Source organism: Otolemur garnettii, unplaced genomic scaffold, assembly GCF_000181295.1.
Source record: "Otolemur garnettii isolate 467f Iridium unplaced genomic scaffold, OtoGar3 scaffold00060, whole genome shotgun sequence".
NCBI lineage: Eukaryota > Metazoa > Chordata > Mammalia > Primates > Galagidae > Otolemur > Otolemur garnettii.
The window spans coordinates 2,773,967-2,788,631 of NW_003852455.1; the positions used below are offsets into that span (position 1 = coordinate 2,773,967).

The window sequence follows — 14,665 nt, forward strand, 5'->3', positions numbered from 1 at the left end:
AAAAAAAAAAAAAAAAAGTATTTTTGATGTTTCCCGTTTGGCCCGTTTAGAAACAAGCTTCAGAATACCTGTTAGAGCAGCAAACTTGGCTTACTTGATCATGAGACTTCTGGGATGTTAACATTAGAATATGTGTCTCTACATGCTCTATGTAGTTATGTCATCTTTCCCCTTTGCGGGATTATCTCAGTTTAAAACAGATCTAGTTGTAGCCTGGGTTGTATATTGGTTGACAAAATGAAACAAGCTGAGATTTAAATTTTACTTCACAAAGCAACAGCCAAAATAATTAAAATTAACCATTTTCATAGATAGATGTAACTTCTACAGCCAGGTCTTGGTATAGTCATTATGTTTAATTTCATTTATTTCAAGTTTCAGTTGAGATAAATTCTGAGGTCACTTTTTGATCTTCTGTTGAATTTACATTTCTGTACATTAGCCAGAGACTATATTTTTTGTTCTCCAAGGATTATTTATCTAAGGTCACAGTTATTAAAAACATCAGGATTGTGGGACGCAGTGGCTCATGCCTGTGATCCTAGGACTTTGGAAGGACAAGATGGGCAGATCGCTTGAGCTCAGGATTTTGAGACCTTGCCTGAGCAAGAGCAAGACCCCGTGTCTAAAAATAGCCGGGTGTTGTGGCAGGTGCCTGTAGACCCAGCTACTTGGGAGGCTGAGGCAAGAGAATCATTGGAGCCCACGAGTTTGAGGTTGCTGTGAGCTGTGACATCATGGTACTCTACTGAGGGCAACAAAGTGAGACACTCTCAAAAAAAGTCAGGATTGATCAGAATTTCAGTGATGGCAGAACTTTCTATAATGAAATAATACTAAGAAATAGTACTTGCTTTGTATATTTCTATGTACTGCTTTCAGTTGTGGAACACCAAAGGAAATCATCATTATAAAACAAAAGTTTTCTTATATTAGTAGGGATGTGGTTTTAAAAGACATGATTGACATTAAGCGTGATATAAATCCTTATTTTGACCTAACAATTTTTTTTTTTTTTTGCAGTTTTTGGCTGGGGGCTGGGTTTGAACCCTCCACCTCCAGCATATGGGGCCAGTGCCTTACTCCTTTAAGCCACAGGCACCGCCCTTGACCTAACAATATTTATATCATGTTTTGAAAGATGATATTAACAGAAACAAGGATATTTTTATACTACTTTCTTCCCAAAATGATCAGGTGGCTAACTTGCTAGGAACAATAGTACCAAAAGGTAGTTTGGGATAGAATAAGAGGATTTCCAAATTAAATATTAAAATATTTTCTTTCTTTGAATAAAGTTATCAATACATTAGATATTTGTGTTATAGAGTCTAGATCTTCAAGTTATTTAAAAAATTTATCAGTACACAAGAGGATAGGTCATAAAACTATATAAAATAAAATAAATTTATAGTTAGTCCCTAAATAGTGGAAAGATGCCCTTTTTTTAAACTTGGATTTTTCCATTTGTTTGTTGTGCTCAGAAGTCATTTTCTGTTATTTTTTTCTGTGCCGATGTATCCTTTCATAACCTGTTAAAAACAAGCCTTTGTTATTTTTTTCTTATTTTCTTAGGCGTCAGTGGATCGGTGGGGAAAATGCTGCTTGTCCTGGGCCCTGCGCTGTAGAAAGAAGATACCAAAGGCAAAGTACATGTATCTGGCACAGGAGCTCTTGGTTGATCCAGAATGGCCGCCAAAACCCCAGACAACAACAGAAGCTAAAGCTTTAGTTAAGGAGAACGGATCATGCCAAATCATCACCATCACGTAGCACACAGCAGTGAACCGGTCTCAGTGGCAGGCTCATAACAGTATTCAGGAGAATGTGGTTTTAGATTTTTCTGCTCCTGTGGGTCAGAGTGGCATTATTTCGATTTATGTCCCTTTTGATATAGTACTGAATTGAGAACTTTGTTGGTATTTTTTTTTAAAACAAACAACAAAAAGTATTGGCCTGACAGTTAACAGTCTGTAATCCTGTATCTTCATTCAGTAACCTAATTGTTATATGCATTTCCAGAATTTTCTTTATTGTTACCCTCTTTACGTTGGGTTTAGGTACAGGAGAAATTTGGTGTTTGGTAGGGTTTTAGACATTAGCTTCTGAGATTAGTATTCACCCTTAAGTTTCTTTTTACAACCCTCTTTTTAGAAAAGATCTGTATTTATATACAGGCCCTCAATTTGTAATTGGTAAAAATAAAATATGTCAGTTAGCCTCCAGTGAAAACAGATTGAAAACCTATTTTCATTTGATTCTAATATTTCTTCAAAAGAATTCCCTGTAAACATGCAGCAGTTCCCTTCAATGGTCTAGACTATTTAGGAGTGAGTTTGTAGGGTGTTACTTATAGAATAACTCAGGTAATTTCCATTTATGGTTTTATATTTTCTGTGCAAACTGCCTGGGTTTTATTTTTCTAATCAGCAAGGTGCTTCACTGCCCTCTTGAGATGTCCCTCAGACTGTCAGGTGTATGCTGTGCTCCGTGTGGTGTCAGTAGTCTAACTGGCTTCAGTTAACTGTTGCAGAACTACTCACTAGGAAGGAGATTACTTCTTTTGGCAGTAGATGTCGACCCATTTGTCTAACATTTCTTCAAACCTATTTTTTTCCCCTTCTGAAGCCTTTGTATTACTTTAAATGTCTTTTTCTATTCTACTTCTACATTTTTAATTACCCTATGACATAAGATAAAAGTGGGGGTTTTCCTAAGTTAGAAATTTAAGGAAAAATTAAGAAATCTCATAAGATCTTTTGAGGTTTATATAGGTCTCTTCTGTCAATAATGAGGCTTAAAAAATACTGGATTTGAATGACTATGTTTTCCCAAAGCAATATGAACTTGGTAGGAGTTTGTTTTATGCCATTAGGTGGCGCCAGAGGTCAGAGCATAACTGTTTGGGATTGGATGGTGACAAATTAAGTGCATCTGGTGTGGAAGTTTCTGGGAGAAGAAATGGAGGAACGTTTAAGATAGACCTTCATTAAACCAAAAGAACTGTGGAAAATATTTTTCACCTTTCTGTTTTGCCCAATTACAGTGTTTAAATTCTAAACAAAGTTAATTTTTAAAATGCTCTTATAGGTAGGATCCAGCAGTTGATACTGCTATGAAATGGACACTAAACTATTAAAACAATGTGACATTTTCCTTTGTTCTTCTAACCAGTAGCATGCTTGCACTTTCTACTTCTAGCTGATTGTTATTTTCCCAGTATACATTTACCAGTTTACCAAATTGTACCCAGAATTGTAGGACCAAATGGTTCTCATTCTTTATGCTGCAAAGACCTGAATGATGATTAGTAACTGTAGAGAACTGTAAGCTACACTCAGGATCACTGTTATTGCTGTTGCCACTGATGATTCTTACAAAAATATAATTGAAGTGTTCCATCAAAATGTATAATATGATATTAATACACACTAGATGATAAGAACATGTTCGATGAATGGTTCTATGAAGCTATGCATCTTAGACCTCTTGAGCTGTGAATTAGCTCTGTTTTCTAGAGTTACTTATTCACTCTTTTGTTTTATAATTTCCATATTCATTTTAAATATGCTCAAGTGTTATTCTTTAGTGAGTTCCACAACTGTAAATCTTATTCTTTGGTTTAAAAACTGAGGCATATAATTAAAGGAATTGCCAAGTAGCAGCTTAAAAATCCAGTTATCAGATCGTATTTAACATCTTTAAGAGCATGATCATAAAGAGCTATTTTTGACACCTCTTTTTAAAAATTTAGAGTTAATAAGGGTTTTATATCACATCTGTCCATATTGTTTTCAAGGGAACAAGTCTTTAGGTAGGTGGGAAAAGCATTTGAAGGAAGATCTGAACCTGAAACGGTGTCAAGTTGAGAATCTTATTTGAAGACTGAATTCAAGTGTGGGTCTTACTCAGTGCCATAGCTAGACTGAGTCTTCTCTGTAGGTCACCATTACATAGTAAGTTTGATTCTGAACTTCACATTAAATTATTTGAGTTTATACAGACCTAAATTTTAAAATCTGTACATATATTATTTTGATGTATTAAGATGAATAAATATTGCTGATTTAAATTTTATTTATGCACATACTTAAAGGACAGAGATGTCTTGGAAAGTAATTGTTAAATAATGATATGTAACTTTTAAACTTTTTAAATAAATAACAAGATTTTTAATGTGTGTTTCCCTCAGGGTTGTTTAAAGGTTTTTTTTTCCTCCCTAAAGTATAAATAGTGGTAACTATATGTTTTGTATCTTTTAGCACCAACTGCTGTAAAGCAATGCTGCAAATAATGCTTGAATAAAAGTGGCTAAGCCAACAAAAATAAATACTTTTTATAGTAGTTTTATAATCCTTAAATTCGAAAGCTTTCCAAATTGCACTTGCATTTAAACAAAACTGTTGCAGTTTTTAATCTATTTAATTTTGTTTCCCATGTTTATGAAATTACTGCACAGTTTCAAAGGCATGGTAAATAAAATATCAATGTTTATGTAGTTTGTTCCAAAAACAGCTATTGATAACATGATCCAGCAAAGAGGAAAATTCAAGCTTTAGCAAACATTCTGATACTTTGTGCATGCAATTTTGGTATATCTAAAAATAGGTTTTTGTATATTTATGGTGGGAGAAGGTTGGGAACTTTTAACAAAATGGGGTGTTAATTTTTGTACAGTCTGTGGGTATTTACACATATTTTTAATGTATTAAAATTTGGTAATTATGTGTATATTAAATTAATAAGATAGTTACTTTCTGTTATGATTTGTGAATTCCCTAAGACTTTAGTTTTTTAAGTAACTTTATATCAGAAATGATCCTGCATCTTTATATTTTTAAAATTGAATTGCTGCTCAAGAATGGTACCCTGTTGTCAAAAAGGCATACATTCATAATTGTACATTCAGCATTGTAAATAAACTTATGAAATCTTTTTGATTGAAGCTATTCAAAATAAAAATTTTAAGGAATGAGATAACACTTGTTTTCTTCCTCTGCGTTTATACTTTTGTTTGCTTTTTCAAAAGTTACATGAATACTGCCCTCTGGGTTATTAACTTGCCTATTTCCTTTCCCTTTTTCAACTTTGGATTTTTTTTTCTTTTCTTTTCTTTTCTTTTTTTTTTTTTTTTTTTTTTTTGGAGACAGAGCCTCAAGCTGTTACCCTGGGTAGAGTGTTGTGGCATCACAGCTCACAGCAACCTCCAACTCCTGGGCTCAAGTAGCTGGGACCACAGGTGCCCGCCACAATGCCTGCTATTTTTTTTGGTTGCAGCCATCATTGTTGTTGGTGGCCCAGGCTGGATTCGAACCCGCCACCTTAGGTGTATGTGGCTGGCGCCTTAGCCACTTGAGCCACAACTTTGGATTTTTTAAGGAAAGAAGTACAACCAACGTTCCACATATCCTGTCTGTGACCATCATGGGGAAATCCACGAATCAGATACAATGTAGAGCCAAATGTGAGTGTCAGGAGGTCTGAGGGAAATGCGGAAATACAAGAGTAGGGGTGTATACCCCACTAACAGTTGGGAGGATCAAGTCAAAGGCTAATCCCGTATAAGATGTGGGAAGTTCGAAGTGAAGTGATGTCCATGGGTGGTAAAAGAGCACTCTTGGGAGGGATGAGAGAAACAGGAGAACATGGTTGTAGAAATCCCAGAGAAGGCAGGACTTTTGGGTGGGAGGTAGTTTCATATCCCAGTTTCCCTAAAAGACCTTAGACCTCTGCTAGGGAGTATATTGCTGGCTGTGGTGAGATGAGTTGGGTGGGTGAAGGCCAAGTTTGAACCCAAGTTCTCTGCAATCACTGTGGTTTGTACAGCATGTGATCATGACTCCATAGCCTGCTGCTATGGCCATAGTCCTGCATGTTTCTCCTTTCCCTACATCTCTGCCAAATGCTGTGTATATTGCAGGAGAAGAAATCTGGAGTCCCAGGAACTTGAATGAGGTTGTCTCTAGTCCAAATAGGGATTGTGGTTACTTGGTAAGTGCAGATCTCTGCTGTGCTCTGGCTTCTTGAGTCTCCCCACAGAGGAAAAACATGTCTGGCAGACACCGGCTCTTGAATGGCTAAACCCTGTAGGGCAGGGCTCTATGACTTTAATATAGCAGCTGCCATTTGGGACAACAGATTTCTGACCCGTTCAATGGATTCAGGCAGGAAACACAGGAGCCATCAATTTCACCATTCCAAATACATTACATTCTTTTATCAACTTGCCCTGAGGATAGGCCTAAGAGTGTTCCCCCACGGTCTGTGACTTCTATACCCACTCTTCCCTTCTGGGCCAATCAAAATGTCTTGCTCTCTCCAAAGAAAAGAATTTGGAGGCCCTTATGACTGGAGGTCTCCCTGGGGAAATAGGCTGAAGAAGTGTCACCAGCATTGGGCTCGCCTTCTTAAGCTCTGTTGCAGTTTGCCTTCCCAGTCTGTTCTGTAGGCTCTCTGGCCTTTTCATGGGTAGAGGGCACTTTCACTTGAGGTGCCTATGCATGGCTGACTAAGGAGGTCACCAGGGGAGCTGGCCTGGGCTCTGGAGTTGCTTCCCTTGATGAGAACCTTCATCATACCTGTGATCCTCGACTGCATGACTTAGAAGAGAACTTCAGTCAGTCATTAGCAACAATTACAGCAAAGGCTGATTACCTTCCACAGCGTAGTAGGCGTTCTTCATATATTCTGGATATTAATCTTGTGTCAGACAAGATATCAAATATCTTCAACTAGATTTGTCTTTTCACCTATTTTCTGGTGTCTTGATGGAAGTCTTAATGTAGGCAATATTGTCATAGAATGTCTGCAACAGTTCAAGTCACACAGCCACGTTTTGCATATAGAAAAATGGGCAAAAGGAAACCCAAATTTCTCAAAAGATGAAGCACAAGTGGCCTTTAATTATATGCAAAGGTGCTCAAGTTCATCATTAAATAGGGAAATGAAAAGAACCATGCTGAGAATGAATGAATTGAAAAATTAAATTTAGAAAGTCACCAGCCAGTGTGGGCAAAGACATAAAGCACAGGAACTCGGATATGAGCAGGATGGCAGTGCGTATCAGTACAACCACTTCAGAAAGCAGGCTGACATTCCCAAGTTAAATGGCACTTGCAAACACCCTTCAACCTAGCAGTGCTGTTACTGAACATGCTGAAGAATGTTTTGTACCTTATTCCTAAAAAAAAAAAAAAAAAAAATTGACAAAACATTTGACAATATTTTTAGCCTTCTTCCTGAATGGAGAAAGGAATTTTTTTTAAACCCACAAAAAAACTGGAATTTGGCTGGGACCAAGCGGCATGGAAAGGAAGAGCCAAATGAAGTGTGACCCTCTAGGACTGTGGCTACTGCAGTGATCCAACTGTATTACTAAACTTTGCTAGCATCACAGAGTCATATTGTGCTATTCATGGGAAATCTCTTCTGCTCTTTATCAGTCTCAAGAGTAGTAGTGACGTTATACATATATGGTGTCTCAGTTTGAAGATACTTGCCATTAAAAGCCAGAACATAGACCAGGCGTAGTGACACATGCCGGTAATTCTAACACCCTGGGAGGCCGAAGCAGAAGGATCCCTTGAACTCACGAGTTTGAGACAAGCCTGAGTAAGAGTCCCCATCTCTACTAAAAGAAAATATAAGCCAGGAATTGTGGCAAGCGCCTGTCATCCCAGCTACTTAGGAGGCTGAGGCAGGAAGATTGATTGAACCCAAGAGTTTGAGGTTGCTGTGAGCTAGGCCGACACCATGGCACTCAAGCATGGGACAACAGAGTGAGACTCTCTCAAATTTCCCGACACACACACAAAATAAAAACCCCAAACAAAAACCAACAGAACATGCCCCTCTGAGATACGGTCCTTTCCCTGACTCATTCTGGTAAAGTGTTTATCTTTAGGATGCAAGGATACCTCCCTCTTCCTTTGTAAAGTGCAGAATCACATGCAAAGTTCTAAGCTTTTCAGTTGCTTTGGGGTGCAGAACCGCTTCAGGTAAGGCCAAATCTTTAAAAAAATTGTATAGGAAATTAGAGGGCTCAGTCTATGTATGCATAAGAAATAAAATTTGGGCCAGGTGTGGTCGTTCATGCCTGGAATCCTAGCACCCCGGGAGGCCTAGGCGGGTGGATTGCCCTGAGCTCAGAGGTTGGAGACCAGCAGGAGCCAGAGTGAGACTCCCATCTCTACCAAAAAAAAAAAGCTGGGTGTTGTGGCAGGCTCCTGTAGTCCCAACTACTTGGGAGGCTGAGGTAAGAGAATCACTTAAGCTCAAGAGTTGTGATGTCAGAGCACTCTACTGAGGGTCACGAAGTGAGACTCTCAATAAAAAATAAATAAATAAAACTAAAAAAAACTTCAAACTAAGACGATTGAAAGCAAAATTAAAAAAAAAACAAGAAAAGAAAAAAAGAAAAAAATTTGGTACAAGAAACAAATTGTGTAAACTTCCACCAGGGAGACATTTGTTTTTGGCAGATCAGTATTGTGTGAATTTTACAGATAATCCAATGCCATGAGTATTTTTTTTTTTTTGAGACAGAGCCTCAAGCTGCCCCCCTGGGTAGAGTGCTGTGGCATCACAGCTCACAGCAACCTCCAACTCCTGGGCTCAAGCGAGTCTCCTGTCTCAGCCTCCCAAGTAGCTGGGACCACAGGCGTCCGCCGCAACGCCCGGCTATTTTTTGGTTGCAGCCATCATTGTTGTTTGGCGGGCTTCGAACACGCCACCTTAGGTGTATGTGGCTGGTGCCTTAGCCGCTTGAGCCACAGGTGCCAAGCCAGTGCCATGAGTATTAATTTTTATTAAGCATCTTAGAAATGGCAGCTCCTTATTTATAGTTCATTCAGAAGTGCTACTTTCATGTTCTAACTGTGTCCCTAATTAAATCACTTAAACTTTCAGTGCCTTTGTGTCTTCATCCTTGTACTGGGGACACTTGAATCCCTATTTCATCCCGTTATTTAAGGACTAGAGGAATATGGTATACATAAAGGGCTGCAAATGCTGCATAGTATAAAGTGGTAGGTATTGTTATCTGCTTTTCTTAGCTTGGCTCTTAATGAGGTGATTGCTGATTTGTTTTAGCAGGTAAGTTTGTGCGGCAGAAATAGCATAATTATGATAAAAAGAATTAGATGGTGTCTGCAAGCTCTGCCACTCCCTTGGTGACTGTGGATTATAGCCAACCCAGGGTAAATTTTAAAGTCAAGAACAGAGCTGTTTTCACAATGGACACTGCTTTGTAAAGTCTTCAAGCTTGAACATGAGAATGATCATTTAATAAGTTTACTCTATATAAAGATTTTAAAGTTATTGGTTGTTCGGCAACTTGAAAATGCTTTAATTTCAATGTTTTTGCAAACTGAATAGAAAATCAGTGAAACAAAAGAATGAGACCTCGTAGGGTAGAATGAATGTCTTGTCTTTTCACCACCCAGGGAAATCGCACTCCGGAGAAAAGAGGGAGTGAGAATCCTGGCGAAAGGACTGTGCCTCTGCCAACTGCAGGGTCACGAAATTGAACGCGGGCGTTTTGTTGCCTTTTCCAGACATGCTGAAGAGCACCCTGCTGTGCGCGGTGCTGGGGCTCCTGCGGGCGCAGCCCTTCCGCTGCCCGCCAGCTTGCAAATGTGTCTTCCGGGACTCTGCGCTATGCTCCGGGGCCGACGTGGCGCGCATCTCGGCGCTGGGCCTGCCCACCAACCTCACTCACATTCTGCTCTTTCGCATGCGCCCCGGGGCCCTGCAGAAGCACAGCTTCAGCGGCATGACGGTCCTACAGCGCCTGATAATCTCCGACAACCACATTACCGCCATTGCCCCCGGCACCTTCAATGACCTGATAAAACTAAAAACCCTCAAGTTGTCGCGCAACAAAATCACTCATCTTCCAGGTTCGCTACTGGATAAGATGGTGCTCCTGGAACAGTTGTTTTTGGATCACAACGCACTAAGGGTCATTGACCAAAACATGTTTCAGAAACTGGTTAGCCTGCAGGAGCTCTTTTTGAACGAAAATCAACTAGATTTCCTTCCTGCTCGTCTCTTCACAAATCTGGAAAACCTGAAATTATTGGATTTATCGGGAAACAACTTGACCCACCTGCCCAAGGGCTTACTTGGGGCACAGGCTAAACTTGAGAAACTTCTGGTTCACTCGAACCAGCTGGTTTCCCTGGATGCGGGGCTGTTGAGCAGCCTGGGCGCTCTGGTCGAGCTGCAGCTCCACCGAAATCACATCCGATCCATCGCGCCCGGCGCAGTCGACCAGCTGCGAGCCCTGAGTTCTTTGACGCTTGGGAAAAACCACCTCGAGTTTCTGCCCTCAGGGCTCTTTCTTCGCTCTCACAATCTGACCGTATTGACTCTGTTCGAGAACCCGCTGGAAGAGCTCCCGAGGGTGCTCTTCGGGGAGATGGCAGGCCTGCACGAGCTGTGGCTGAACGGCACCCGGTTGCGCACCCTGCCTGCCGCCGCCTTTCGCAACCTGAGCCGCCTGCGGACGCTGGGGGTGACTGCCAGCCCGCGTCTCAGCTCACTCCCTCCGGACGCCTTCCGGGGCCTGGCGGAGCTCCGGGTGCTCGCCCTGCACTCCAACAGCCTGACCGCCCTCCCAGACGGCTTGCTGCGCGGCCTCGGCCGGCTGCGCCAGGTGTCGCTGCGCCACAACCGGCTGCGGACTCTGCCGCGCGCGCTCTTCTCCAACCTCAGCAGCCTGGAGAAGGTCCAGCTCGACCACAACCAGCTGGAGACCCTGCCTGGCGACCTGTTTGGGGGTCTGCCCCGGCTGACAGAGGTCCTGCTGGGACACAATCCCTGGAGCTGCGACTGTGGCCTACAGCCATTCCTGGGGTGGCTGCTGCAGCATCTAGAGCTCGTGGGCCGAACGGAGCCCCCGCTGTGCCGCGGTCCCGGACTGCGCGCCGGCCTGCAGCTCTGGGCCCTGCCGGTGGCCGACCCCACGTGCTCGGGCACCCGGGGCCCGTCTCCGCACCCTCGTGTGCACAGCTCCTCAGAAGCCCCCAGCCACACTACCTCGGTGCCTGACAGCCCAGAACCCTGGGCATGGACACAGCTGGCGGCCACGGGCAATAGTCAAGACCATACCCTGTTCTTGGCTCTTTATTTTCTGCTTTTAGTCGCTCAGGCCATCATAACTGGGATCATTGTGTTTGCTATGTTTAAAGTCGGCCGGCTCTTTCGAAACTTAATCAGAGAGCTCTTGTTTGAGTCAATGGGAAAATCTTATAATTAGAACGTGACCAGAGTATTGTCAGAGGTGGTCCGAGGAGGGGCTTCCTCATCCCCCACTCTTCCCTTCTTCACACTGCCACCTCTTCCTCTCCTCCCTGCCCCCCCCATCCCGTGACCTTTAACACTTGTAAGTTGTGATTGCCAACATGCCTGTGTGCCCCCTATTGTACACTCCTGGGGGACCTCAGGTTGTGTTTGGCCCGTCTTTGCTCCACTGTGCCTGGCGTGGTGTCTGGTAGGGACCGGGGCTCTTCAGTGTTGACTGAGTAGGGTACAACTCCAGCCAGCGTAAGTGTCCTGTAAAAACTTGTGAAATGAATGGATGGATAAATTGGACACATGTGATCCAAGTGATGGGTTTGCCTGGGGGGAAAGTGTTGATTGTTTCTTTATCACTTTTGGATAAAAATAGGACACTTCCAGTTGTTCACCTTGCCCCTCTTCATGTACCTCTGACCTGTGGGCTATTTGGGAGCGCATGGGACTCCATTCATTCAGGAGTATTTCTGGCCTGGTCTTGCTCTGTGACAGGCTGAGAGATACGGGAGGACCCTGAGCCTTCCCTCTGGAGCTCACAAGTTCCCTCTGCGCCCACAAGTTCCAGGAGCCTCTTGTGAATTTCCATTTGATTTACGTCAGTGAAACATGTCATTTGGAAACTGGGTTGCTTTTCGTCTCCTGAAACTAAATGCCACCTCATTTTGCGAGCATTTACAGAGCCCCTAACATGTGACAGGTGTTCATGAATGTAATGATAAGCTCCGTTCTAGTTTGGCTCATAACACGTTCTCCTTTATCCTTCCAGTTGAAAGCAGGAAAACCTTTGTTGCTGTAACTGGATGCTGTGCTTGTGAGAGGTGGTGGCTAAAATACGAGGGGAGAGTTGACAACTGGGTTCAAGCTGAACTCCACCACTTATTCTGTACGGGACTTTGGGCAAGACACCTTGGTTTCCTCACCCTGAAAAGGAATAAAGTAGTAACTGTGTCATAGAGTTGTGACAAATAAAAACAAAGCAAATAATGGTGGCTTCGCCCCATGTATATGGTGCATAATTAATACATGTTAGCTATTACTCTTAAAGGTTGAATGATTATTATGGGCATCATGATTTCCAAAGAGCTTTGGGTTGCTTTTTTCTCTGGGTATAAAAACATGAGCAAACTTCTCACACTGTAGAATACAAGTATTCCAAAGTTTCTCAAGGCCTTTGCTTCTGTTCACTCAATTAGCAAATATTTGTTTAGTACCTCCTTGGTACCAGGCGCGCTCTTCTCAGCGGAGGAATAGAGCAGTGTATAAAACAAAATGCACAGTCCCATGGGGTTTATATTTTGGTGTCTCCTCCAATTATAACATCTCTCCCAAACTCCTGGTCGTTATCTCCAAACACTGGACAACTTTGGACATCTCGGCTAGCTTTATAAAATATCTGTACTTTGCTATATATGTTTCAGATATTGTTTTAGCAGAATAAAATACAAGAGATAAAAGTTGAAGTCTCCTGTGACTATATCTTCTCTCATCTCATTCCCCTCCGCTCCTTCAAGGTAACCTGCTTAATAAAGGAGGTGTTTCACATCCTTCTGTGTGTTTTTATACTCTCACTGCATGTGTCTACAATCCTGAACAAGCTGAAATAATGCTTTGCAGGATTTCGTATTGTATATAAATGATGCTATTCTGTACATAGTATCTTCGGGCTTTTTTTTTTTTTAAGCTATAATACTTGAGAAATTTAGCCATGTGGTGCATTTAGCTATAGTTCACTCATTTTAATAGCTATTCAACATTCTGTTGAAAGACTATGCCAGGATTTATCTGTTTTTTTGGTGGTTGTTGTTGTTGGGTTGATGAACTTTCATTCCTAGTGTGGTTTCTTTTCTTTTTATTCTTCATTCCTCCACATTCTCCCCCACCTTTGATAATGTCAGAATCTTTAGTTTCTGTCAATCTGATAAGTATGAAATGCTATCTCATTCTTGTTCTATGGTTCCCTGATAAGTACTGACGTTGAATATTGGTAAATGTTTCTTGAACATTCAGATTTCTTCTGAGAATTAGCTGTGTGTGTACATTGGGGTGTTTCGTCTTTTTCTTCCGTGTAGAAATTCTTTATATATTCCAGATGCTAATCTTATGTAAACTCTATGATTTGCAATGGTCTTTTTTTCAGTTGGTGCTTTCTTATTTCACTTGGCTTATGCTTTGTTTGGTTAAACAGAAATTTTCCTCCTCAAGTAGTCAAATTAGCAATTCAACTATGATTTGTGCCTTTAAAAATTTGTTTGTTTATGGAATTCTTCCTACTCTCAGGTCATAAAGGTAGTCTCCTCTGTTTTCTTCTAAAAGTTCTGTTTTTCACATTTGGGTCTTTCAACCACATGGAATTTATTTTTGTGTATGGTGCACTGGAACCAATTACATTTTTTCAAATGAATATCCTATTGTCCCAGACCACTTACTGAATAGTCCCCCCACTGCACCTCTGTCATTTGTCAAGTCACAATAGAAGCAAGGGTGATGTCTGGGTTCTGCAGACTAAATCACTGGTCGGTTGGTCTAGTCCCAAATCATGCTCATGAACTTTAAGACTTTTTGATAAGAGATCAACTCTCCACCTGGTTAGTCTATTCCTGGCCCTGGGCAATTCTATGCACATTTCAGGGTCAGCATATCAAATTCCACTGAGAAAACCTGTTGGGATTTTGATAGAAATTGCAATGAATTTGAAAATTAATTTGGAGAAGAATTTGCATTTTTTACAATACTGAGTGTTCCTGCTAATAAACATGGTTCATTTTTCCATTTATTAAGGTCTTTGCTAATCTTTCACTGATGTTTCAGAATGTTTTTCTAAAAATCTTGCCTAGATTTTGTTAGATTTATTCCTAGGTATCTTCTTCCTTTTTTGATTTGTTATCTCTTATTGCTTTGGCAGATGATATCTTTTATTTATTTATTTTTTTGAGACAGAATCTCACTACGTCACCCTTGGTAGAGAACCTTGGCGTCACAGCTCACAGCAACTGGTGCATGTGGCCGGCACCATAACCACTGTGCTACAGGCGCCAAGCTGCGATATCTTTTCTTAAATTATATTTCCTAATTGTTTATTACCAGCATGTAGGAATGAAATTTATTTTTACATAATTATCTTACATCTGGCAATGATTCTAATAATTTTATTCTTCCCACTAAAACCTCATACCCATTATTTATTTATTCTTCTATTTTAAAAAATCTTATCTGTGGCTCAGCACCTGTGGCTCAGGTGGCTAAGGCACCAGCCACATCCACCTAAGGTGGCGGGTTCAAATCCAGCCCAGGCCTGCCAAACAACAATGACGGCTGCAACCAAAAAATAGTTGGGTGTTGTGGCGGGCACCTGTGGTCCCAGCTACTT

General features: G+C 41.3%; 2 protein-coding genes across 7 annotated transcripts in view; both read left to right on the top strand.

Annotated features, from left to right (window-relative positions):
- The window catches only part of ATP13A3 (ATPase 13A3), a 100,944-nt gene extending 95,964 nt beyond the window's left edge, over window positions 1–4,980 (top strand). For all 6 annotated transcript variants that reach the window (XM_023514837.1, XM_023514836.1, XM_003792690.3 and 3 more), the window contains one exon: window positions 1,576–4,980. In XM_023514837.1, coding sequence (XP_023370605.1) covers window positions 1,576–1,773 — 198 coding nt within the window. In that variant the 3' untranslated portion in view covers window positions 1,774–4,980. The remainder of the gene's footprint in view (window positions 1–1,575) is intronic.
- A 2,968-nt stretch (window positions 4,981–7,948) lies between these two features.
- GP5 (glycoprotein V platelet) lies at window positions 7,949–11,260 on the top strand. Its single transcript, XM_003792748.2, has 2 exons — window positions 7,949–7,997; window positions 9,555–11,260. The coding sequence occupies exon 2, from the start codon at window positions 9,557–9,559 to the stop codon at window positions 11,258–11,260; it is 1,704 nt and encodes a 567-aa protein (XP_003792796.1). The 5' UTR covers window positions 7,949–7,997; window positions 9,555–9,556.
- Window positions 11,261–14,665: the final 3,405 nt, after the last annotated feature.